Raw genomic sequence first — 26,800 nt, 5'->3', positions numbered from 1 at the left:
TAAAATGAAAAAAAGAAAGTCGTTATAATATACAAAGGGAACTCTCTTATCCTCTCTAACTCTTTAGAAAATGAACGAAAAAATTTGCGTTCAGTGGATAAGGCGCAGGGGGAAAAATATCCTTTTTAATATTTGCACGTCTAAAGCTTCGCATTTGGATTTTTAACTCGACGATCATTTCCGCAATCTAATCGGATAATCTGTCACATCGTAGATATTTCACAACGTGTATCGGCAGTTTTTTTATTAAATCTTATCAAAATTATTTATAAAACGAGAGAAAATACGATAATATACTCGAACTATCGATGAAAAGCTACGCAACTCGTAGCAAAGAAATTAAATTGAAAGGCAAAAACGTGTGTAACGCGCAAAAGTATATAATTTTTATAAATATACATATTCCATACGGATGTATGTATTTCATAAAACGTCACTAAAATCTCCAAAAAAAAAATGCATCGTTGTAACTCTATGTAACTCTTTTATGAAAGATAATGAATCGAGCTTTTTGCGCAGAAGGTTTCGTTCTGTCTGAAGAGATCCGTTTTTAGAAAGCTTCTCCATCGCACAGCGTGATTACTTTGGTAGCTGTAACGTCAAAAAATCTGCGAACGTTAAATCGTGAAAAATAAATAGAATGTAAAGAACGTAAATAAATAGAATAGAAAAGAATAAATAGAATATAAATTGGTGCGAAACTTGCACCGGTTGCGTTATAAAAACATGTCCATGTGCATTCTGTTTATTTCTTCGCGTTTTATCTCGAAATTCCCTCTAAAAAAAACTTGAAAAGCTCTCCTGTATATGTACGATATATATTGTATAAAAGTCACGTTTTTAACCGCAAGGAACACGCCGACGTGCATCAGTTGCACAAAGGACAGCAAAGGATGTGCGAAGAGAAAATCTTTGCAGAGAGCAAGGAACTCGTAAAGCTTTCGAAAAGCTACTTCTGACATGAAAACGTATTACTGTCGGATGTATCAAGAATTCACGTTTTGCTTTAAGGTCCCTTTCTCAAACATTTAAATTAACATTTTTCATTAAAGCACGTCCGAAACGATGATATTTCCTTTACTTTGCGTTCTTCGCTCTGAAACTATGTAATTTCTGCTTGATATATTTCGTGATATTCGGTCGAACGAAGAAGTAGAGAATGCAACTTCGTATTCTTAGTTTTTTTTTTATTATTTAATTTGTACTTTACAATTTGTCCAGCTGGACATTTGGTAAATTGTTCTAACTTAATTGTTAAATAACATGTGGATGGCTACTCCCAGTGGGATACCATCTTCGAATTTGATTATTTTATTTCTTTAGTGAGGTGAGTGTCCGTATTCTCAGTGACGTGAATTTGCGTGGGAAGATAATTTGCGTAAAATTCGTCACGGATCCTCTCCATTTATCGCTCATCTTAATATTTTACGTTAATTATACGATGCCCTGTTAAGACGAAGTTAAGAATTTTGCGGAAAGAAGATCGTAATATACCAAACACAGATATTACAGTTGCTATTTAATTATTGATATTAATAATAATAACTGCATAATAATTGCTATTTCTACATTGCATATAATTGCTAATTGCTATTGCATATAATTGCTAATTTCTTTATTTGATTATCTTAATAATTCTATCTTCTACTTGGAAACGTTTCACAGAAGAAAAATTAACATTTTGAGTAAGTAAATCCGAGGTGATTTAAAATGCCTGGATGATTTATTATTCATTCAACGTTGTTGAATGACTTGCGGCGGTACATTTGTACACCTTATGCTATACGTATGTATCTCTCAATTTAATGGCGTGTTCCATTAATGACACGAAGAGCAAATTAGCAAAATAGCGAAGAACATTATTTACGAACGTAAGGCAATTTACATGTTCATTTGATTAGAATGAAATGTGCAAATTACAGAATGTCGAAGAAGCTTTAAAAAATAAGGAATGTTAAACTTGGAAAAAAGCTTGTTGTGAATATCGTGAGAGAAGATTGTCACAGTCACGAGAGAGATATTAATTAAAATTTGTTTCATTCATTTCCACGGAAACGTTACAAGTTTAATGAAATTCCAATTATATTTCTGAACATGCGTTTCTATCTGAATTCTAATTATATTTTAATTATTTATTATTAGTTTCGCGGAAAAGATGAATCTCTTTAGCGAAAAGACACAATGTAGCGTTAGCAGAGTTAGTGATAGATTAATAGAAATAAAAAAATAAGTAACAATTAAGAAGAAGCAACTGAGCTGTGATATTAAGAAATAAAATAGAAAAGTTAGAAAATCTGTTTAAGATAGATCGACCAATTATATATCAATCTTGCGATGGAGTTAATGAAATTCATCATCCTATTAACTATGATAGCCATAAGCGGTGCGTCGTTGCACAGTGTTTAATTTAACAGCAAGTAATTTCGCATTCTCGTAGAGGATACGTTTAATTATATGAAATGAATTAAATTTAAAATTATAAATTAATCTCTACATCCCATAGAAGACATAAAAGTTCCCATAACAGCAAAATTTATTTCACTGCTGTGTTGACTGAATTATAGTTGATGCAATCGAAGAAATATTGTTAGATAAACAAGGTTTCCACCTGCAACTTGTTCTCATCGATTTGCAAACTGGACAGTTCAAACTATCTATCTATAATTGAAATCAAATCAATGCACGATGCTCGAAGGACGATTATTATATAGGAAACAGAATAAGACTACGCTACCAATGATTTCTGATGCTTGGCACTTAAATTAATAACAAAGTATTCGAGATCGACCGTCTATTACGAAAATGGTTCTTTCTTCTTTTACAACGATTCCTTTTTTCTCGATTCTCATTGTTACATAGTAAAAACGTAATTTCTCGAAGAGAATGTATCGCGCAGCAATTCGAAGAACATGCTTTTACTACGGTTGAGTTCGATCGTTGCAACTGCGGAACAGGTGATAGCATCGAGATATAAAGAAAGAAAATAACGTACCGTAAAATTAATTCCAACGTTAGCTGTTGTTTAAAGGAATTAAGTGGCCGCGAAGTTTGAAAGGTTAATTTTACCATTTTGTAACTTGATGCGTTTTCGTGTAAATCGATTCGATAAAATTACACAAACCAATTTATACGAGATAATTATTTAGTGGTATATTTACCGTAGCGTGAATGTAACAGAACAGCCGTGAAAGCGAATATACGATAGCACTGAATCTTTTAATTAACGTAGAAATTTGATATAATAATACCTGAATTTAATCGCGTGACTGATTTATTCGCTAACAATTTTAGTTTTGTATACCTGACAATTTTCGATTATTTTTTTTTTTTGCCAATTACAAGAACGACGTAATTTGGAGGAAAATGAAGTGCAAGCAGATAACGGGCGTATTATATCGGATAAGAGAATGGACGTGTAAAACTAAGCAGTGTAACGGATTTTTGTTACATGTGTATTTCACGATAAAAACTTTTCACGATAAAAAATGCATCGCGCAATGGATAGAATGCTAAAACAGTTAGATAACAATAAATCTGACGCATACAGTTTGCTTTATTACGTATATTACACGTATATTTATGTGCAGTAGACGTGCGAAAGCGTAAATCGTGCGATAGCCTTAGACGTGGCGGACCGTTCACAGATAGCGACAGAATTTATATCTTGCGAAACCATCGTCAACGATTCCCAGCATTCCCAGCATTAAAATCGTAGATAAATGTAAAAAAAATTGTTCTTCGTTCTTTTTTTTTCCTCGTTATATCCTCCGTCACTTTCTCTTTCTTTGTTTATCTTATAAAATTTTCATCAACGATTTCCACACAGAGTGGTAAATGCGAATAAAACCTTTTTCCATTCCTTCTTTTTTATTCTCCTTCCTTCCTCGTTCTCTTGTTTAAACACTCTTCCTATACATTTACATACGTTTGTCTCTTTTATAATCTTTCTGCACTATTTACCCCGTGAAACTCGTCTCAACGAATTTCCTACGATTCTGTTTTTCTTTTTCTCGCAAGACTACGTTCTGCAGTATTTTATACAGTTTTGTTGTAAGAGTTTTGCGCTTCACGTATGACAACAAAAATTGTTCACTTTAAGGAAATGGCATAATTTGAAAATGGTAGGAGACGATGGAAATAAATTGGAGAAAAAGTAAAATAATTTGGAAAATGTTTAGTCTTTTCATCGTTTAATTTCCCATCTCTATATATTATTTGATCGTTTGTACGTTGAAAAACTAATTAAGATAAATAAATTATTGTAAGTATATAAATAAGGTATAAAATAATGTATTATTATTAAAAACAATTAGTCGATTATTGAGGTATTGATTATTCGATGTTAGGCGCGATTAACGATCGATCATATGTTAATTTTTCGTATTCTTCTATTCGTCAAGAAAAAATAAAAATGCAAAAGAGGAGGAAAGCTGAAAGAGGAAATTATCAGGGAACTATTCTATGTAGATATATAGGTAGATACAGATGCGTTCATTTCTATGTTTCTTGACTAATTTGACGATCAGTTACATCAACATAGTTACGAAACCATTTCCTGTCCTATTTTATACCGTTAGGATTGCAATCGAATTAGCAATGAAATCGAATAATTTTTTTTGTAAAATGGAATTATTTCTTTCTTTCTTTCTAACTAATTTCTTTCTAACTAAACTAATATTTCTAACTTTCTTTATTTCTAACTTTCTTTTTAAATAATTTTAAATCTATCAAATTATTTTATTTATTATACTCCCTTTCTTTCAGTAAAAATAGAACAATAGTCAAAATTTTCGATATCGAAACAATTTCGATTTAATCTAACTAACTAAGTAATTAATTAAATGACACGAGAATAAAGAAATCATCATCTTCGCCACGATTTTCGAATTTGCATGGTTACATAATTTCTATTTATCATTTTAAGTCACGAGTCGTTTCAAAGACTGATTTTCGTCAGTTATACATAATCAGCATCAGCGTGTGAACTGTCGTAATGTTTTCTCACATGTGAATTTTTAAAGTGGCCTTTCCGCGATAAAAATTCTTCATTCTGAAGCGAACATGACGCAAACGCCGATCTATCGACGAACTGGCGAAAAAAGCAAGAGTTCGAGGAATTGAGGAATCAAATTAAATATCCGTGTCGCAACGCGAAACGTTTAATTGGTTTCTAATGAATTTCCAGGCGATCTTAAGACGTCAGATCGTGGATGGAGGAAAAGAGTAATTTCCGCTTCACTTCCGCCATTAATCAAAGAGGTAAACGGAAAACCTGCAAGTACCTCGATCACCGGTTTCTTGATCGTGTTGATTAATAATCGAGGGAATAATTCTTAGTCCGTAAGGGCGTCAAAGAATTTGGAAGAAAAGATCGCGGTTCATTGAAGATTTGTTAAACTTGGGAAGAACGAATTCGATATTGATTGGATTGCTAACCGCCGGCTCTTTTGAGATTCTTCCAATGGATCCTTATGGATTTTTTAAAAGGTTAATCTCTACAGAAGCTACGAGACGTCTCATCGGATTGTAATTCCGAAGAATCGTGACTCTAAAATTATTGAAAGACCCGGTGAAGCATAGTTTTTCACGAGGAATTTAAATAAGTCAATGGAACTCTTGGTTAGTATGATAGATATAAAAATCCGTAAATAATAAAGATCGATTTTATGTTGAACGTTTCATGTGGATTGAAACTTCTTTCGTTCGCAAAACGAAGACAAGGGAAAAGTCAAATATTCTCTTGCTCTGATTGTTTCTTGTGTAATAATTAGCGATGATATTTCAATTGTTTGAAATTGCCATTGTGCTGTTTTAAAACATACTGAAACGAAATATTTTATTGAAAAAGGATTCTTTCTATGCTCGAACGTATCAAAAGTAATCGAAACGTGTGATGGACTTTTATTTCAAGCTTCTTCCTCTCCGGTGCATCGAAATTGAACCGAACTCGGTTCAAGAGAGGAGGCTCGTTGAAATTTAGCTCGTCGAATGCGATTTTCTACCCGGCGTTGGCCATTTACTTCAATCGCTTATTTCCTTAACGTGCTCAGACGTAATCCGTACCTCTGTGAAATGGAATCTTCATGGAGTGAAAATGCTAACGAAGGAACGCGATCGATAAAATTAGTATACATAGCAGATAACCTCCGAGAACAAGAAGTAGAAACTTTCTCTTCTCCTTTCCACTCCTTTTGAAAAGTAGAGGCCCTCAAGTGAACGATATACAGCAATAAGTCAGTAAAAATGACCATCAGAAGTAACTCGCTACTTACTGACTTTATAAAAAAAATCTTTGAAATGAAATTGATTGCACTAGAGTAACCTGACCAGATGAAGATATAGTTTGATTTTTGCAAAAAAAAGACACGTTTTTCTTTGTCTTTCATACGTTAAACTTGACAAATGTAAATTAAAATATCTCCTAAACTAATCATCAATTAGGTTAATACCTTTTTGTAGAGACTGTCCGATTGGATCGACTAATGTTATAAAGAGCGTGTAAGGTGCCATTTCAGAAGTTCAAGGTTACCTCGATATCTCATGAAATATAAGGTATTAAAAAATCAAACTTCAGCTGATCAAGTATCTCGAGTACAACAAATTTTATTTCAAACACTTTTTGACAAAATCAATAGATAACGAGTTGTTTTAGCTGATCATTCTTACTGACCTACCCTGTATATTGTATAACAACATCACGGTGTTAGAATTGATATTTCAGAGTTTTCAATATCATTGTACACGCAGAACTTTGTCAGCATTGTACATTGTCAACATAATATCGACAATATTCATTTGCAAACTGCATTTTTCTCATATGTTCGATATTTATTGACAACATAGTATTTTACAATATACAGGGTGGTTGGTAACTGGTGGTACAAGCGGAAAGTGGGTGATTTTACGCGAAAAAAGCAGTCGAAAGTGTAGAATAAAAATTTTTCGTTCGAGGTTTTGTTTTCGAGAAAATCGACTTTGAATTTTCGATCGGTACGCGTGCACTTCATCACGTCTCGTTATAACGGATCTCACTGTAGATCGTTGTCTCGATTGACAATATTTTTAAAATTTTTAAAATTTTTAAAATTTTTAAATTTTTAAATCTTTAAATCTTTAAATTTTTAAATATTTAAATTTTTAAATTTTTAAATTGTTAAATTTTTAAATTTTTAAATTTTTAAATTTTTAAATTTTTAAATTTTTAAATTTTTAAATTTTTATTCTAAATTTTCGACTTCTTTTTTCCCGTAGAATCACCCCCTTTCCGCTTGTACCACCAGTTACCAACCACCCTGTATATTGATTCGTCTAGGAGCTTCCTAAATTTCTTGAAATCATGGACTTTGTTGCCATTCTTTACCTTTTATTCTCGCTCTAAGAGTATCGTACTTTATATCACAGTATTCTTCGAGTTCTTCAAATTTACCACCATCAAATTTACCAGATTACATCTGCATTTTGAATAAACGGGCAACAAACGCCACTATTTCGATCTGTCTTCGACTTGGACACTTAGAGCTGCTCTTTTACCGATATTTATCGAATCGGTTAAGATCGTTTTCGCAATGCAAATACGGGCATAAATCAAGAAACGGTAATCGTCACGATTATGGTAAAAGTTCTCGTCCGTGATTTAACCAACCTCATAGACTTGGTATTCTACGGAAGTTTCGTCATTGTTTAAGAATACGCGCGGGTTTTATTGCCTCCGTTTAGTTAAGCAGAATCGAGACGGATCAAGAGTGGCGATTTATTGTTATTGTCATTGTTATTGTTATTGTTAGTGTTAGTGTTTAGTGTTTAGTGTTTAGTGTTTAGTGTTTAGTGTTTAGTGTTTAGTGTTTAGTGTTTAGTGTTTAGTGTTTAGTGTTTAGTGTTTAGTGTTTAGTGTTTAGTGTTTAGTGTTTAGTGTTTAGTGTTTAGTGTTTAGTGTTTAGTGTTTAGTGTTTAGTGTTTAGTGTTTAGTGTTTAGTGTTTAGTGTTTAGTGTTTAGTGTTTAGTGTTTAGTGTTTAGTGTTTAGTGTTTAGTGTTTAGTGTTTAGTGTTTAGTGTTTAGTGTTTAGTGTTTAGTGTTTAGTGTTTAGTGTTTAGTGTTTAGTGTTTAGTGTTTAGTGTTTAGTGTTTAGTGTTTAGTGTTTAGTGTTTAGTGTTTAGTGTTTAGTGTTTAGTGTTTAGTGTTTAGTGTTTAGTGTTTAGTGTTTAGTGTTTAGTGTTTAGTGTTTAGTGTTTAGTGTTTAGTGTTTAGTGTTTAGTGTTTAGTGTTTAGTGTTTAGTGTTTAGTGTTTAGTGTTTAGTGTTTAGTGTTTAGTGTTTAGTGTTAATAGCACGTGACTTAAAGGACAGTGTTGTCTCTGTTACAAAAACACGCACGTTTCATGTTAATTGGTGAAGTAACTTTACATGTGAGAACGACGAATATAATTTCTCTTTAATTGATAGAACGTCGAAATCTTCAACAAATACAAAATCATAACAATAATACACGAGCGAAATTATACATGGATAGCCTAGCAGATTGCTTGGTTTTGTTATTTAAAAGACAGCACCGTCGACGACGTGTAATTTGTGAGGAACGTTGATGATTTATAGAGGGTGTTGGTGGTAATTTTCTTAGAGCTAGTTGAGGGGTGAATCCAAAATGGTTCTTGGTATACGGTGGCGAGCATTTAAATAGGAACGTCTAGCTTCCATAACTCGCGTGAAATATGACCATTCATTTCGAAATTAATATTATTACGCTGTGTGGGATGAATTGTTTCTAAAACTGCTACTGTGTATTCGTTCAAAGAACGCATTGTGTTCTACGTTAAACTTAGATTAAAATAGTTTCTTCTGTAATCCTCTTGCATATTCCGTTGAAAATTCCTCTGTCCTTTGAACGTGTTCTCCACCGATGGTGTTACAGCGACATTGATAATACGAACAACATGTTATAACATTTACAGAACATGTCGAAATCGTTATTTTTCTATTAATATCTCGTACGCTTAAATCAATCAACATCGTTTGCGAGGTACGGTAAAATGTTGTTGGTAAAAGACAGTGTTTTATACACTGCATAAATCATGTTTAACGGAAAGCGCAGTCATTAATATGAAAGAACAGGTTTCATTGAAATGCAAAGCTTACCGGTTTATCACGTCATTGACTGTAATTGAATGAAGATTCAATGTTATGATCACCGCCGGCCGCATGTTGATTTCATTGAGAAAATTCAATTCGAGTCTTTACGTTCTCTTTCCTACACAATTCGTAACGATCACATGCCATAACTATGGTCTGTTCTTAACGACCCTCGGATTTTCTACTTAAACTCACAGCTGACGTTACATTTAACAATAAAATTTCGAACAGCTACATAGACTGACCAGAAATTCCTCAGCTTTTTAAACATAATACTCCATTCAGGAAGTTTCCATTATTTCGCTTATCTTTGTAGCGTAGAGCACTAACTATTGATATAGCTACTACTCTAAAGGTTATTTAAGTAGCTGTATCAATCGTATCTGCAAACATGCCAATTCGCTCGTTCATCTGCTCTTTTTGCGATTCGCTCCTCCTGTTTAAGAAACACGTGAAACATATAAGACGTATGAAACGTATGCGATTTACTATTAATTGTTAATTATCTAACGATGAATTTTCCCATACTCTTTATAATTCATTACATTTCCCTATTAAGTTTCTTATTTCAATTTTTTAATACTTCGATGGTAACAACTCCTACTGTTTTAAACTGAACTCTTAAGGAAACCATGCTACTTATGGGATGATCCAATATAATTTATATTTAAGGTGCAAGTGTTTAAGGTACATATACAGGGTGGTTGATAACTGGTGGTACAAGCGGAAAGGGGATGATTCGACGCGAAAAAAAAGTCGAAAATATAGGTACGTTATAACGGATCTCACTGTAGATCGTTATCTAGATGGAAAAAATTAAAAAAAAATTTTATTCTACATTTTCGACTTCTTTTTTCGCGTAGAGTCACCCCTTTTTCGTTTGTACCACCAGTTACCAACCATCCTGTATACGTACGAGTGTTACCAAAGTGATAAAAAAATCTTTGGTATAAAACTTACTAATACTCTCATAGTATACACACAAGTAACAGTTTTAAGCTTTCCTTAATCCTGCGCTTTCTATTTACAATTTTCCACCTCTGTGAAAACCTGATTTTCTCCTTGTACTTTACGTTATCTATCAATATGAAGAACTCGTTTTCGAAATATTGGTTTTATCAGCTTTTCCAGCAATCAAGGTTACCTCGAGGATAGATTTTCCTCGTCAAATGTTTCAAAGAGAATAGCTGTTCTCCAGACTTCGTCATCGTCGTAAAACTGGTCGACGATGAAACGTCACCTCGTAAAAAGTTAGCTGCATCTGCTTGTTGACCGTCTGCTATTTGCGAGGGGCAAAATTGAACGAGAGCAAAGAAACGATCGTACGATCGGCAAATATTTAGCCTTTGCAAGCTTCCTTGCAAATTGCTTGCCACAATTCATCGGCTGGAACACTGGCATCATACAGTTTCCCTTCTCATGATGCTATGGATCTTGCTCGTTTATTGAGACGAAGATAGAACAGAGGAGATAGCAGCCGAGATAGCGTCTCGAGAACTGTTTTATTATTAAAAATCCTAATTTCGATGAAAAGATCGACTCACAATGGAGGTTTTATCTGGGGAAGAAATTTTGCTGATATATAATTTTCTTCCTCCGATTGTATCATAGAAAAATAGACTTTGCTTCGCTGGAAACAACTGCGTCAAGATATTGTCGTGATCTTCAATTAGGGAAATGAGGGCAAAAGTTCATTTCATTCATCTCCGGTTTTAGCCTCGACGAGAAATCTTAATGACTGATTTGTTCGACGGTTGCCCGGGATAATAAACAACGACACGTTTGTTCGTTATATAAGTAACGATAAGAGTACGATAAATAATGAGAAAGATATGATAAAGAAACGTAAGAAAAATTGTACGTAACATAAAGTGTGTATGTTTTGGTCAGAACGTTAGACGCGTTGTTAATGAATAATCAATTGATTAAGTAAAGTATCGATGTATCATTTATTATGAACTGGCGATTGAAATATTTGTTATCCTTTTTAATATTCTCTCTTGTCCGACTCTTCGTAACTTTCGGTTTCTCTCCCTTTCACTTGCTACTTCTGTTCTCTCGCTTCCTCTCTTCCAGGAAATGTAATAAACTTTCTCTTCACGTAGTGAATCGTATTTAATTATTGTACCTTTTTTATGTAACTGTTTAAGTAATGTAATAACACTATGGTATGTATAAATTAATTTATTTATCAGCTTAAACTTATCGTCTTTATTTATCGAATCAACCTAGCTTTTCTTAACAATAATCGTTCCGGCAGACTATCTTGCATTTAATAGTTTAATTTGATATAATGAGAGTGCAGTCTCATTGCTGATGGAATCTAATCACCAGCGTGTTAAAGAATTTACATAAATTATTCTGTAACAAACAAGTCCCACTATTTTCCACATACCAAGCAATATCTATCAAATCAAGGTTGCTAGACTGATATTCATTATGATAACATTATTATAGTAGTATAGATAGTAGTACAGTAGTAGATTAGTATATCGGTATAAAATTACGAAAACGCGAATTATTAACATAAACTGGTGTAAAAGATAAGCAGGGACGAATAATATGCATATTTAAAGTCGTTAAAACATTTCTTAGAAAGACACAATTTAAATGGCTCTGCTCCGGTTTAAATGCCAAGTAATTTCCGAAACAACATTTTCTTGCCACAGACGAATGTTTCTTCTTTCTCCTCTCGTGAAACGTAATCTGACCGGTCCATCTCAACTCGAGATGAATAATGAACACATTTGGACGTAATTGAATTGTAATTGACCCAGAAAGTTTTTCACATTACACTACAGTTTTATTCTTTCGTAGAATCACAAGATAAAAAAAAAAGAAAAAAGCTCGTAACGAGTCTGAGTTAAACAAAACCCGTTCCTTACTGAACATGAACAATTTTAACAAATCTAAAGAAAAAGGCAATATAACTGTTGAGTTACTATCTTCTATAACGTTACTTCGATTGTTTTTCTATCGTTAAAAGCATTTTTTGATTACGATACGATAATTACTAAACGACAGATAAGATCGTACCATACAAATATGATCGAGAGGATAGATATATAATTTTTGTGAAAATCTAAGAAAAATAACTTCTAGATATGAGAAAATTTAATCAAACATAAAGTACAACATCCTTGAAACATTCAATAAATCAGACATTTGAAGTTTCACAACGTAGGAACTGCATATCTAATATATATATGTCGGGTTATCGTTAGAATTTAGAACTAGACATCTTTTTGTACAACAGAGATTATATTTACAGGTACAAAAATGACTTTTACGAAGTTTAACGAAGGACCGTGGTATTTAAACACGCAAGATGCGATTGACGATGTTCTTGGGTTCGATAACGAATCCACGGGTCAACGGGATAACTCTTTACCAAGCGTAGAATATTTTTAAGCACAAAATACGATTGCTGGGACGCTCGGTATAAACTGCTCGATGTGTAACTTTCCAAGGCGATCGCACGAATAACAGACTGATGAACATTTTTGCTCTCTTTACAATTGCGTTCGTTTGTTAAATACTCGTTAGAAGCATCGAGAAAGTTCCAATCACCGTTCCTAGGCAGTTTCTGCCTGGAGTTTGATTATTAATACAACGTGCGTCCCATTATATTGGCACCTCCGAGGTAAAATTACACGTGGCTAGGCCCGTTCTTAAGGTCGTATGCCGTCACAACCACATTTTTAGAGAGAACCATACAGCCACTCCACACCTCCGTCAGGCAAAACGTCCATCACGTGACTGTGGCTACGATTGGCATTAGAACGACAACAATTGCTTAATTACGGCTACGATAGAATCTAGGCTAAAGTATTAGAGGATTTTCCCAAAATTTCAAAGGAGAGGCTCCGGTTTTCTTTCATCTCCGACATATATATACGGGGTGGTTGGTAACTGGTGGTACAAGCGGAAAAGGGGTGATTTAACGCGAAAAAAGAAGTCGAAAATGTAGAATAAAAATTTGTCGTTCGAGGCTTTGTTTTCGAGAAAATCGACTTTGAATTTTCGTTCGGTACGTGTGCGATACGTTATAACGGATCTCGCTGTAGATCGTTGTCTCGATTGACGTTATTTTTAAAATTTTTTAAATTTTTAAATTTTTAAATTTTTAAATTTTTAAATCTTTAAATCTTTAAATTTTTAAATCTTTAAATTTTTAAATTTTTAAATTTTTAAAATTTTAAATTTTTAAATTTTTAAATTTTTAAATTTTTAAATTTTTAAATTTTTAAATTTTTATTCTAAATTTTCGACTTCTTTTTTCGCGTAGAATCACCCCCTTTCCGTGTGTACCACCAGTTACCAACCACCCTGTATATATATATATATATACTTCACTTCAAATGTGTGATTTATGCAAATTTTCTTATATGTAGAAATTATTTTTCTAAAATTTCCACAAAAATCGCAAATCTACCTTCGCGATTATAGTTGTATCGTACAATGTTATCTATCGTCCACCATCTTGTCGTGGAATAACCGTTCTTTCGCATTTATCTCAAATTAAAAAATGCTTTTAACGATAGAAAAACAATGGAAGTAACGTTGTAGCAGATAGTAACGCAAAAGTTATATTCCCTTTCTTTTTAGATTTGTTAAAACTATTCATTTTCGGTAAGGAACGGGTTTTGTTTAGCTGAGAATCGTTACGAGGTTTCTTTTTATTTTGTAGCCCTACGAAAGAATAATTACCTCAATAAATTCAAATTACCTCAATAAAAACAGAAAGAAATATTAGTCTTTTGGCATTTCGAATAACTTTTTTCAACAAATAATATATCGTAATTCTAATTGTAATTTATTCGAAGCTGTACAACGTACGATATACTGAAAAATAATCTCCTCGTAGCGTTTCAAACTGCCTCGATAGAAAAAAGAAAAGAAACATTACTTTCTACCGTACTTCTATTTTAAACCATCAGACAATGTATACTGAGTAACGGCAGAGTCAGCGTACTGTAACCTTGGGCAAGGTTTAAACAGATCGTCAGATGCCGTCCCCACCAATAGCACCGTGGTTAACCAACTGAGAAGACAGGTCCTTATTTAATACAATGCTTACAGTATGCTACCAGTTCAGCTCGAATCGTCGGTCGTCGAAAGTTGATTCGTTTTGCGTTATGGCGCACGATAACACCGTGGTACGCGTGAAGCAAGGCCAGTTACGTGGCTTTATCGAGGAAAGCTATTATGGTGACCGGTATCTCTCGTTTCGTGGTATCCCATACGCGAAGCCGCCAGTCGGGCCGCTTCGATTTAAGGTGAATTTCCAGTGAAACGATCGTTCCACACGACGAAACTCCGTTGCGTGTTTAAACTAGATATGACAGTGGAAAAATGATTCCTCGTTTTCTCTTATCTTTTCTCCGCTTGATCATGGGAAAAGGCAATAACAGGAAAAATTGTGTCGTTATTTGATCTAAAAATCTAGAGAACTGTAATATGCTGGAATAAAAAGTAATATTAAAAAACGAGTGGTACTTTGATGATGTGTCTTAATACATGTAAATAATTCAAATTTTATACAACAAGTGCATAACATAGAGCGATATGCAATGGGGAATTGTTTTATTTAGATCCAGTTAACTGTATTGCGAAACGTTTTGTTTCTGTCTTTTGGTATAATGTGAGGATTAGTAACAGAGATATAAGTATTAATAATAGACAGGATCAATAAGTTTCTTATACTTGGAAGCATTATAAATATAGAGAGGCTTTCAAATTTGTACATTTTATATTTCAGTTTGTCACTCGCGAAACAATTGCAAATTAAATTAAATTGATTTTCCTATAAGAATTTCCTCAGTTTATACGCGCTTATCGTTACTGTACTTATCGATTTTTAAACAAATTGCAACAAATATTGATAAACTGTAATAACACCGTATCATCGTGTTTATGTCAATTTGCTATAACGAGATCCTATCTTTTTTCATAATTGGACAGTGTCATACGTAAAATAAAATAGACTTTGATTAGAGACTATAATAACGAAGATAGCGAGGAAATATTCCGAAGAAATTTTTAAGATAAAAGATAATTATGTATATAATTAGTAGATATGTTAGCACATTGGCAGAGTGACGAGGGTTAAACCATTGTTCACCGATCTCGGTGATACTGTCATTGAAAATTATCAAATATGATCACCGTATCGTGCAACTAGATATCAATATAAGTTTCATATTAAAATGTTTTGTGCTTAATTTCTGAAAATACGTTTTCGACAGTTGTTATTTGTAGATTCATAATTGTGGAATGAACAGAGGGATCGAGAAGAGAAACCATTTATTTATAATTTTTAAATTAATAAAAAAAAATATCCCGTACGGAGTGACAGATCGCAATATTCAAATTGTTATATAATAATACTTCATCACTACATATAAGTATATTTTTATGGCCTTATTAAAAGAATATTTTTACTTGCTATTGAATCATTCGCTAAGACCTTGACACGTCGTGTTAACATAATCTCCAATTCATATAATTTCCAGCATAGAAAATTTATTACGCTCGTTCTATACGATCTTTAAGTTAATTTATTCGCGGTACCTATCATGCGACGTATATTCGCTATAATAATGACACAACTGGAAAGGAGGTTCTTTAGGAATCTATAGCTTCATAAATTGAAAATGTCGTTATTTCTATACTCAGAGGTAGGATCACAATAGTTATTATTTTATTGAATGGATAAATCTATCGCACCGTTCTGAGCCAAAAAAACCTTTATTGCACGCGCTTACAAAAAGCTAGGGATGAAAACAAAAAAGCATCTTAAGCCTATCGATTAAATCTATCGATCGTAACTAGGATTATCTTCTATTATAACTAACGCATCTGCATATGGATGGCGAGCACGAACTCACGTTGTCATTTTCAACAGAAAATAATCGTTGTTAAAAATTACAAACACTGTCCTTTTCTGCCGATGAATCTGATTAATAAAATAATCTTCGACGACAGTTCTTTGTCTATGTAGAAACTTGATGGTTGTGCGATATTGCCGATAAAAGTGCGATATTTCGTAACTATATAAATTAATAAATATCCATTTGTTACCACCTGTTCAATTTTAACATTAGTCTGACCTATGATAATTATCTCATATAAAATACTTTCGGTAATTATTGTATTATTATACTCGAGTTAATTTATTTTAACTTCTGATAATGATCTTTATATGCACTAATTATTCAACGTGATACGGAAACCGATGCCTCGTAAGAACGCGGAATTAAACGTCGAATTAAAAACCGCGAAAACGAAAATTGTTTCCTCTACTCTACACGGAATGCAACGGTTACATCAGACAGATTAGTCTACTATTATCGGTAATTTTCTCGACAATAAAACGTGCTCACGCAACTCGTCGAATAAACCGCTTCGAAGTGAAAACCAAGATGAAGAATAACGAGGAAAGTTCAAAAGTTTCATGATACATACCTACTTACGTACGCACGCGCATACAGATACGTAATACCAAACGCAAGAGTTCTATATTCTAAAGAAGAACACCGTGTACTCTAAGAGCCTTCGCAAAACTGTCACGTTTGTCGTTACAGGAAGGAATACTTAAGATCGAAATCGACGCAGGTTTTCTAGGCTAGTATAGTTCTTTCAGTGAAGAGCCAATATCGAAGAATATTTTCTCAAGAGATTTCATATACTTTCAATAAAATATATAAAAATGTTCTCTGTCACTTTGGCGCTTGTCTCCAAGCGTTTCTCTTACGTTTAAATATACTCAGATGCATTTCGTTCTACGGAAAAGAAAAAATATTCGTTTGAAAATTTCTACCGATATTCATCGAAGTATGTGATAATCCTTCTAACGAGCGCGTTCTTCGTCTCTGTGGATGTTACGTTTAAAATATACTTTTCTTTTTCGCGAAGGAATAGCACGAATTTTATTTAGAAATATCTACGAATTTGTATCGATATTCTACGAAATATGTAATAATTTATCCTAACGCTTCGTTTTTCCGAATATTACGCTTAAAATACACCTTCTTCGTAAAAAATACTCCTCGAAAATTTATTTCCTCGTAACTGTCTGTCGGTATTCAGCAAAACAAATTCGTCATTGGCCTCGATAAATGTGACGGTCAACATTCGTTTTATCGTTATGCCACGATTAAAGGAACTTCCTCGTATCGCTACAGGATCTTTCTTTCTGTCTTTGCTCAGGATCCAGAACCCTTAGAGCCATGGACAGGTGTAAGGGACGCTTTAGAGTTCGGCAACTGTTGCAGCCAGAAGGACATGTTGTCGCACGATTTAGTGGGCAACGACGATTGCCTCTACTTGAACGTGTACAAACCAATGAAACCGACATCGACGAAAATGTCGGTGATGGTATGGATCCACGGTGGTGCGTTCATGATGGGGTCAGGCAGCGACGAGTATTATGGGCCCGTGTATTTCATGCGGAAGGATGTTATTCTGGTCACGATTAATTACAGACTCGGTGTCTTGGGTGAGTGCGTCTGTCATTGACATGGCTTGTGCTATAGTTGCTTGTTAGTAATATTTATATAATCGTTAATAATATATACTGGTATAATATATTGTATTATAATATATATTATGTATCTATTATTATTATTTTTCATTATTGTGTATATAAAATGATTGATAATATAACTAGTAAAGTAATATATAATATATAATAATTAGATATATAATTAATGCGATTATCTACATTAATGTATATTAACGTAGCCAAAAGTAAAAATTAGCGTAGTTTATAAATCATTTTATCTCGAAATGCGCTAAACGTTTTCTTAGACTAGTTTATCAGACTTCTTGTTTTTTATTCAATTATCTTAGTTCTTATATAATGTTAATTATCTCATATAGCATTCTATCGATGATTTTCACGCGATGTGTCGTTGTTTTTCACGTAGAGATAGAAGAGTGGTAGATAAAATAATAGTAGAGCGACTGCAGCTGATACTATCTCGTTTACCGCAATGATTCGGGAAATTTTTTTTTTCACGAAGATATCGAATCAGTTTGCATATAATAAATATAACGAATTAAGCGAACAAGAGAACCTTAAACCTCAAGAGAACCTTATTTCCTTTCAGACAAGAAGGGACTAATTCTATTTTTATAAAAATGCACTTTTATGATCGTTTGAAAATGGAATTGGCAATAATTGATTTAAGAAATTGACTAGTATTTATTGGTAAAATTACTTTCTCTACCGTTTTCCTCTATTATCTGGATTAACATTTCTATTCTTTGAATCAGCATGTATCTCGGTACGTGAAAATGCAAAACGTAAGAAACAGATTGACCAGAACAAGAGAGAATTTCTACTTTCAACGAAACGCTGTTCCCAATACAGCAAAGTGCCTTTATCGTTCGAGCAAATGACAAAAGCAATTCTCAAGAAAAATTCGATGCCCCTGCTGCACTCGGTTTTATCAGAAAGTCATTTGTCATTCGTATTTTCCACATTGGCATCCCATATGAAACGAAATCGTTGAAAAATGTACGACGTCCAAAGCCAAAAACTTATCAGCCCGTAAAATGAATCCTCTTGGAGGATCGTATAAATCATATTTCTCTACCTGACATTTCCACGACGTTGCATACAACCTAACTACACAAGACAGCTCAAACAATTAATCAATCAAATTTATTTCTACGCTTCTAACTTAATCCGGTTTATATTTACATTTTAATAATATATGGCCTAATTGGAAGAATAATTTAAAAATCCACGCTGCATTACGCGATATGAACATTCTTCGATCAGATAACTTACAATTAAACGCTCGTAGAATTTCACACGAAACTTATTCAAACTTTTGACACTAACGATCGAAGCAAATATTTCTCGAAGCTTGAGAAAAATTCAAATCTAAAAGGGTTAAGAATTTTAGCGAGAAAGCTTATCGAGCCTTCAAGAGCGATAATATTTGACAACGTGTTTACGATATCAAAAATAAATATCGCGGAAGCGTGTACAGATTACAGAATTCCGATTTGCAATCCTCGTCTCTTGTTGCAGGTTTTTTGAATTTGGAACACGAAGTCGCGCCAGGTAATCAAGGTTTAAAGGACCAAGTGATGGCCCTGAAATGGGTACAGGAAAATATCTGCAACTTTGGTGGAGATCCCAACAACGTCACTATATTCGGAGAAAGCGCTGGTGCATCGTCGGTCCATTACCTAACTTTATCCCCATTGGCTCACGGTAGGATTTCAAATATTTATTTTGATGCAGCTAAAAGGACGATTCAACGTTTCTATCTAGGCATTATTTACAGGCTTAAATACACGTTTACAGAGAGTAGCTGGAAAGCACATACTTACTATCAAATAAATTGAGAATTTCAAAGACGGAAAGAAACGTGGTAATCCGATGTGTGTAGGATACAAGTTTTGAAAAACGAAATTACATCAGATTTCCATGTTCTTGTTTCTCTCGTTAATAACGACACTTAGAAGAGCAAAGTTTAAAACGAATTTCTGGCTGCGTAAGTGACACATTGAGAACGAAATATTTCGAATTTTTCTTTCACACTATCCTTTTTCAATACTACAGTATAGGAATGCGATGGGAAATGATGAAATACGCGATGAAGAATTATATTCAGAATTATATTCTAATTTTAAATCATAGAGATGTCATATAATCTAATATCATCATTTTCGAAATTACCATAATCAAAAGAATTCCAGCGAATAACATTTTTATTCCGTCGAAATGAAAGTAACATGCATAAATTCCATTTTTTCTTCGAATATAGTTCTTTGTTTTTTTTCTTTTTTTTTTTTAACAAGCGAAACATTTTCGCTTGTGCCCTTCCGCTCGTTTTTCCAGAGAACGTATCATCACGCGTTATTTCTATCCCATTACCTTAAAATCGAAATCCGTGTTATGTAGCGTGTCTCCCCATTCTTACTATGTTCTGCGCACAAATGAAGATAAGTAAAAAGAAAAAAAAAAAAAAAGATAGAAAAGAGTATAAGAAAAGAGATTTTCTTCCAAGAAAATCAGATTCGAAAATGTATCGAGCATAAAAGATCTATATTCCATCTTCTCGGATATATTTTTGTAAGAATAAACTGCTGTACAAATATTCTGTATATCGTATTGTATCTTCGCTCGTCGAAAAGCTCATTGATTCACTGAAAATCGGAAACATTGGAAAGATTGAGAGTTTTAATTTGGTTTGCACAGGATTGTTTCACAAAGCGATTATACAGAGCGGAGTGGCGTTTAATCCTTGGGCCATTATAAGCGAGAAACCGAGCAAGTACGGATTCCAGTTGGCCGCAAAACTTGGCGAAACCTCGACCGATCCTGAGACTGTGGTCGAGTTCCTGAGGACGATAGACGCGAAAAAGCTCGTGGATCTCGAAACTAAGCTTCTCACGCCAAAGGTGAGTCTCGCAAAAGGTAGTCATTAAATAGAAAATTTTCTGGTTTTATGAAACGAAACAACGATTATTTACATGGTTCGAGATCTAAAATCTCAATGAAAAATGAATAACAATTGTGAAAACAATGTGTTAGAAATTTTCTTGCTGGTCATATTTCCTTCGCAGAACGAAATTCACGGAATTCATGGGAAACATTTAAACGATAGATCGAGTAAATTCCAGAACTCGGAAAACACGAAACGAACATTATTTTAGTAAAGAAACAACGTTATAGGAGCAGTTGAGAGATACATGAAACAACCGCAGAAAGTTCCGACCGGTCCAGCGATACGCTTCCAATTCCTCCGGTGTTTCTAATTTCCCAAACAAATTCACATGATTCCGTTTCCCAGTTGCGAGAAGTTTGATTAAAAAGTATCAATTGTAACAAAGACACAACTTTGAACAAGTATTGCGAAATCGGTTTTCCCACTGAAAACAAGCGATGTTACGAAGCCAATTTATTCCACCACCTTGTCTACACTAAACGACTTTCGTCTTTGTTCAAAATCGTTTCAGTTTCAGTCGTGTGATCTTTATCCTCTTAATTGTAAATATATTTCACATTCGATGGATTTATTTGCGGAATATAATGTGCTGCAAATACCTTTTAAAAATTACAAGTCTACTTCTATATATTTCCCTTTGTCATATTCTGAACCAACCAACAAATATCGTTTTAAATACGTTTGTCTCGTTCTTTAAGATTATTTCTTTAGTATATTAACTGTGGTGGTTTTTCGTAAAAATGCTTTGGTTAGAGATCAATTGACTCTTCTTGCAATAATCGTTTCAGTTTCAGTCGTGTGATTTTTATCCTCTTAATTGTAAATATATTTCACATTCGATGGATTTATTTGCGGAATATAATGTGCTGCAAATACCTTTTAAAAATTACAAGTCTACTTCTATATATTTCCCTTTGTCATATTCTGAACCAACCAACAAATATCGTTTTAAATACGTTTGTCTCGATCTTTAAGATTATTTCTTTAGTATATTAACTGTGGTGGTTTTTCGTAAAAATGCTTTGGTTAGAGATCAATTGACTCTTCTTGCAATAATCGTTTCAGTTTCAGTCGTGTGATTTTTATCCTCTTAATTGTAAATATATTTCACATTCGATGGATTTATTTGCGGAATATAATGTGCTGCAAATACCTTTTAAAAATTACAAGTCTACTTCTATATATTTCCCTTTGTCATATTCTGAACCAACCAACAAATATCGTTTTAAATACGTTTGTCTCGTTCTTTAAGATTATTTCTTTAGTATATTAACTGTGCTGGTTTTTCGTAAAAATGCTTTAGTTAGAGATCAATTGATTCTTCTTGCAATAATCATAATAAAATTATTTCATCGTTACTCGATATCGGCAGGTATCTTTTATTGCGCTATTAAAATATTCAATTAATTCTACAATTAATATAACGCTCTCCGATGAAAATAATTGGTGATCGTCGACGTTACGTACAAGGGAAAAATGTATTTCACTGTAAATTTCATCGATGTTCGATTGATAATAAATCGATGCGCTGTTTTACCTTCAATAAAATTGCTTGCATCAGAAAACTCATTTAAATTCGTCAGCTTCCGCTTCTTTTGTTACATCCGTTCCTCTAGCTTTTCCTTTCAGAAATTGAAATTCTTCTTTATGTTTCTTTATGTTCTCGCGATGAATTTTTACAGGAACGTTACGCTACATTCGGAATGTTTGCACCAGGCGTCGATGACAAATCTGCAAATCCATTTATGCCTCAACATCCGGCGGTAAGGGCTAAAGCAGGTATTCAAGTACCTCTTCTTATAGGTTACAATTCAAACGAGGGAAGCATGTTCTTGAGCAGTAAGTTCATTTTCTTTCTCGTGCAATTTTTTACATTCTTAATGTAACTTCTCGTTCTAATAATCTCTGTTATTCAAAGATTTCGTTGGAAGATTGCAATTTAGTTTGACGTCGAATGCAATTCTTTATTCATTTAATTCTTTTGTTATTCAAACGATGTTGTTCAGTATAATCTTTTTCCTCAAAAGAATTTACATTAGAATTTATATAAGAAATTATGCTAACTGTATCTTTCTTATTTATATATATTATTTTTTACTTTTTATATTTATCGGTATTATCCTTGTGTTAGGCTTTCACCCATTACAAGCTTAGGTAATAAGCGGATAATAATATTATAAAAATGTATGATATTAGTTTGAGACGAATGAGAAGTCGCTTTTTCTTTGAACTATTTGAAAATCAATTTTATTTTTGTAAAGAATGGCGCTATTTTTAAGCCTGTTTCTTATTTTCGCGTTTTCTACTACTGTACGTATATGTACGTGTATGTATATTTGTATACAGGGTATCCCAAAGTTAAATGGCCAAAGTGCAAGGGCTTACTGTACAGAGGGAAAAAGCCGACAAAAATGTTATGTAAAGTTAATCAATAAGCGCTTTGTTACAAAATTGTATAGAAATATCGTACGCGTGAAACGGATAACGACGCGGCTATTGAAACTCAAGAAAATTCTCTTTATAGAACTTTGTAACGTAAATAATTGCATTGTTCATTGACGTGAAACTTGTATCGGAGCGCAAGAGAAACATTTTACAATGAGCAATTAAAAGAATCATTTTTACCATATTGTTATATTTTACAACAATTAACGACAGGGGATTGTCACCAGATGATAAAAGAAACAAACACGTAACTACGCTGACACAATAATCCAGTAAATTTCCGTGCGTTGTGATGGAAAATGCATCGTTATCTACTTTACGCATAGAACATTTGTTTGTAACTTTGTAACAAAGCGTTTATTAACCTTTTGCGCTCCTATGTCGAGTGCGACTCGAAATCAATTTTTATCTCAGAAGCTCCTTTGTCGAGTCCCACTCGACATTCTTTCAGTTCCGCCTTTGTTTGTGAAACGCGCGAAAGAAAAGCAGGATTTCATGCTGGAAATTGTTTCAAGATATATCATACGCTTAAAAATTACAAAATACAACAATAGTGCGAATAAAACTGGTATTTAAGTGAATTTCTTTCTTCCTTTATTTATTTAAATCGTCTTATTTTTTAATTAAAGTAGATTTCGAATAAAACACTTAAAAGCGTTGGGAGCTACTGGCAACGAAATTGAAACAAAATTCGGAGTGCAAAGGGTTAACAAACTTTACGTAACGTTTCTTTCTTCTCTTTCCCTGTAGAATCAGATTCTCTCACAGTTCTGCCGTTTAAGTCTGGGACAACCTGTATTTCTCTAAGTCCAGAAATCCACAGAGAAGTTTCTTGGGGGATTAATTCGACCTAAAAGAAACGATAGTCACAGTACAAATCGAAAGAGAATTCCTATACAAACGTTTCTGTAAATCCCTAGACCTTGGAGAAGTAAGTTTTACTTCCACAAAACGTATCTTTAGAAATCAAAGGGAAACGATAACAGCCGCGATCTTAACGGTTGTTAACTTCCAATCGAAATTTTCACAAAATTACCGTAATATTCGTCGGCTTAATATCCTCGAACTTAGAAATCTACTAAAACGAAAGACAATTATCGTAATTATCCGAGAGAAGATGGAAGATTTTTGGTGAAAGTAAATTTATTGTTAAAGCTCGGTGTAAAAATATTTTCAGTATTTCGGGGAACTAATTCCGCGGAATCTATCCGAGAGGTGAACGAGAACTTTGAGCTGGTAATCCCCGAGGAGACGAAGATTTACTTAAACAGGGAAGGAATCAGTTCGAACGAAGTGAAACGCTTGTATCTGGGCGAAGATACAATTAGCGAGAAAACGGCGGATAAATATTCAAATTATTTGAGCGACGTGATGTTCCTTCAGGGTATTCACGAGGTTGTCAATATCCAGATGGAAAGGAACAACCACCCTACGTATTTTTACAAGTTCACTTACGAACCAGAACAGTCGCTAATGAAAGCGACGTTTAATATTACTCTGCCAGGTATTTCATATTTTAATTACAATTTCTAATATGCTTTTAAATCCTCGGATTATTATCGATCGTGTGACCAAGAAGGTTCTGTCGTATGTATCTTATAAGAAAAAAAAAAAGATGCAGAAATAGGAAAAAGAAACATAATTTCCTTTACCCAAATAGCTTACTCTTATTTTGACGAATGATCGTTCTATGTTTTTTAAATGTTTTCTTCCGCTATAAAAATACGATAGAGCTTTTGTTAAACTCTCAGAAATTCATCGGTGAAGTGGTTTCTTCCAAAATTGTTTCTATTTAATGGAAAAAATTTGTATTTGTAACGAGTATCGAGTAATTTTATATTTTTCATGATGATATTGTAGCGATGTTATAGACTATAGCGAAACATAGAAAAAATGTGTATCGTAGTAAAAAGCATAGATAATGTCTGTTAATGCTCCTTTTGCATATTTTTTTGTTAACTGATAATGCTTATTTCGATTCTGGTTGTTTATGATTTTTTAGAGTGTCAAATATCTTGATCGACACAAGGAGTAACGTTTTCTCAACGCGTTACTAATAAAGATTTTAAATAAAATATGAAAATAACACGTAAAACACATTATCTACCAACTTACAAAATACACTTCACTGTATTTCTCTACGTATTCAAGAGTAAGAGACGAATCTAATACGAATATAACATGAAAATAAGGTATTCCAAAGTTAAAGAATACAAGAAATGCAATCAGTTCTCACACAAAATTTACATAACAATTTTCATAATCTATTTTTTTACCAAAAATTAGGCATCCTATTCCATAGTAACGTGAATCATAAAATCGAAGAATTTGGACAAATGACAGCTTAGAATTCCGCTACGTTGAAAATGTCTCGAATCAAAAATTTACCGAAGTGACGAAAATTACTAATGAACTATTAATAGCTAAATTAAATTACTATAGTTAATTAATAGTATTTAATAATTAATAAAAAATAGATTAAGATAAATAGAAATTCAATAATTTAATAGTCAATTAATAGTATAGTTAAATTGCTATTAATATTTCATTAGTAATCTTCGTCACTAATGAAATATTAACAGTATCAACTTCGAACAGATAACGAAATTAGCAAGAGATTCGGTAAATGTAAATAGATACAACTGGAAAGGTCGTTCAAAACTTTCGACCATTAACGTACCCAAGTTCCTATGGTTGAGATCGAAGTCTTTCAAGTGTAAGCTTGGAATCTTTGATCAAAGATTCGAGTATCCACCAAAGCTGAAGCGAACGAACGTCTGTTTACGTTGTTACACGCTTAACAGTGCGCCTCAGTCTTTAACGATGTTCAGCAGTTGCCCCCTAATAACGTCAACCGTAAAGAGTCGTCGAAATCAGACTGCCGTACCGACCAAGCCATCAATTTGAACTTTTTGCTTGTAGAAGTTTCAGAACATGATTTTAGACTGTCGTTCAGAGCAGTTGGAGAAATGTAACTTTCTTTTTGGTCATTTATAGGAGCGACACACGCGGAAGAGTTGCAGTACTTGTTCTATGCGAATTTAAGTAAAACAATGGGCATGGAACCATTCGAAGTTGGAAGCGAGATGTACCGAATGATGGAGTGCTTCACTCAGATGTGGACAGACTTCGCAAAAACTGGGTACGTGTTTTCCTATCTTGCAAATTTATTGTCCAATATTTCTCTCGCATGGAGAAGCATACAGATGCCGAATACTCATGTATACTACAACGATAGGAGCATTGGCGATTCTTCCGAAATGTATAATTACCGCGATGATAATTTTGCGAACGAATAATTGGCGCGGAAACTACACGATGATAATAAACGTATCGCATACTGTAATTTAAATTTTTCCATCGTCATAGGGTAGCCAGAGATATAAAAGTAAGAAATAAAAAAATTGAAAATATAAATAAGAATATCGGAACTTTGTTCTTCCCTCTTGGGTTATTAATGAGACGAAGCCAATGTTTTCTTTTCGTTTTTTAGTCATACATGGATGTAAAAATAAAAAAAGAAACGTCGAGCTTGAATATCGTTGAGAAACGTGTGTTTGAAATAAAAAGATATCTTAATTAAAAAGGGAAATAATAAATGCACGGCTACGCAATTGAATGAATACTTCTCGCATGGATATGTTTCTACGTTTTAGTTCCGGACGGTTATCTCGTACTTGTATCGGGCTACACATATCGTCATTTTAGTGTAGAGTTCCATGCAACTGCAAAAAAGTGATTTGTCAGGGGAAGAATAAAAC

The 26,800-nt window shown here is 33.5% G+C and overlaps 2 protein-coding genes across 3 annotated transcripts in view; one reads left to right on the top strand and one right to left on the bottom strand.

Annotated features, from left to right (window-relative positions):
- The window catches only part of LOC100750065 (calcitonin gene-related peptide type 1 receptor-like), a 134,194-nt gene that overhangs the window by 15,151 nt on the left and 92,243 nt on the right, over nucleotides 1–26,800 (bottom strand).
- The window catches only part of LOC105682053 (esterase FE4), a 35,846-nt gene that overhangs the window by 8,241 nt on the left and 805 nt on the right, over nucleotides 1–26,800 (top strand). The window contains exons 1-7 of one of the 2 annotated variants that reach the window (XM_012393801.3): nucleotides 14,181–14,402; nucleotides 17,335–17,623; nucleotides 19,169–19,354; nucleotides 20,345–20,547; nucleotides 22,277–22,433; nucleotides 24,217–24,543; nucleotides 26,037–26,181. In XM_012393801.3, coding sequence (XP_012249224.1) covers nucleotides 14,196–14,402; nucleotides 17,335–17,623; nucleotides 19,169–19,354; nucleotides 20,345–20,547; nucleotides 22,277–22,433; nucleotides 24,217–24,543; nucleotides 26,037–26,181 — 1,514 coding nt within the window. In that variant the 5' untranslated portion in view covers nucleotides 14,181–14,195. Of the gene's footprint in view, nucleotides 1–14,180; nucleotides 14,403–17,334; nucleotides 17,624–19,168; nucleotides 19,355–20,344; nucleotides 20,548–22,276; nucleotides 22,434–24,216; nucleotides 24,544–26,036; nucleotides 26,182–26,800 lie in introns of those variants that run through there. The other variant, XM_024372299.2, reaches the window with a different exon arrangement.

The sequence above is a fragment of the Bombus impatiens genome, unplaced genomic scaffold (assembly GCF_000188095.3).
Source record: "Bombus impatiens unplaced genomic scaffold, BIMP_2.2 scf_0060, whole genome shotgun sequence".
In the NCBI taxonomy this organism is placed as follows: Eukaryota; Metazoa; Arthropoda; class Insecta; order Hymenoptera; family Apidae; genus Bombus; species Bombus impatiens.
The sequence above is the reverse complement of the archived record's forward strand: the minus strand, read 5'-3'. Positions and strand labels throughout refer to the sequence as shown.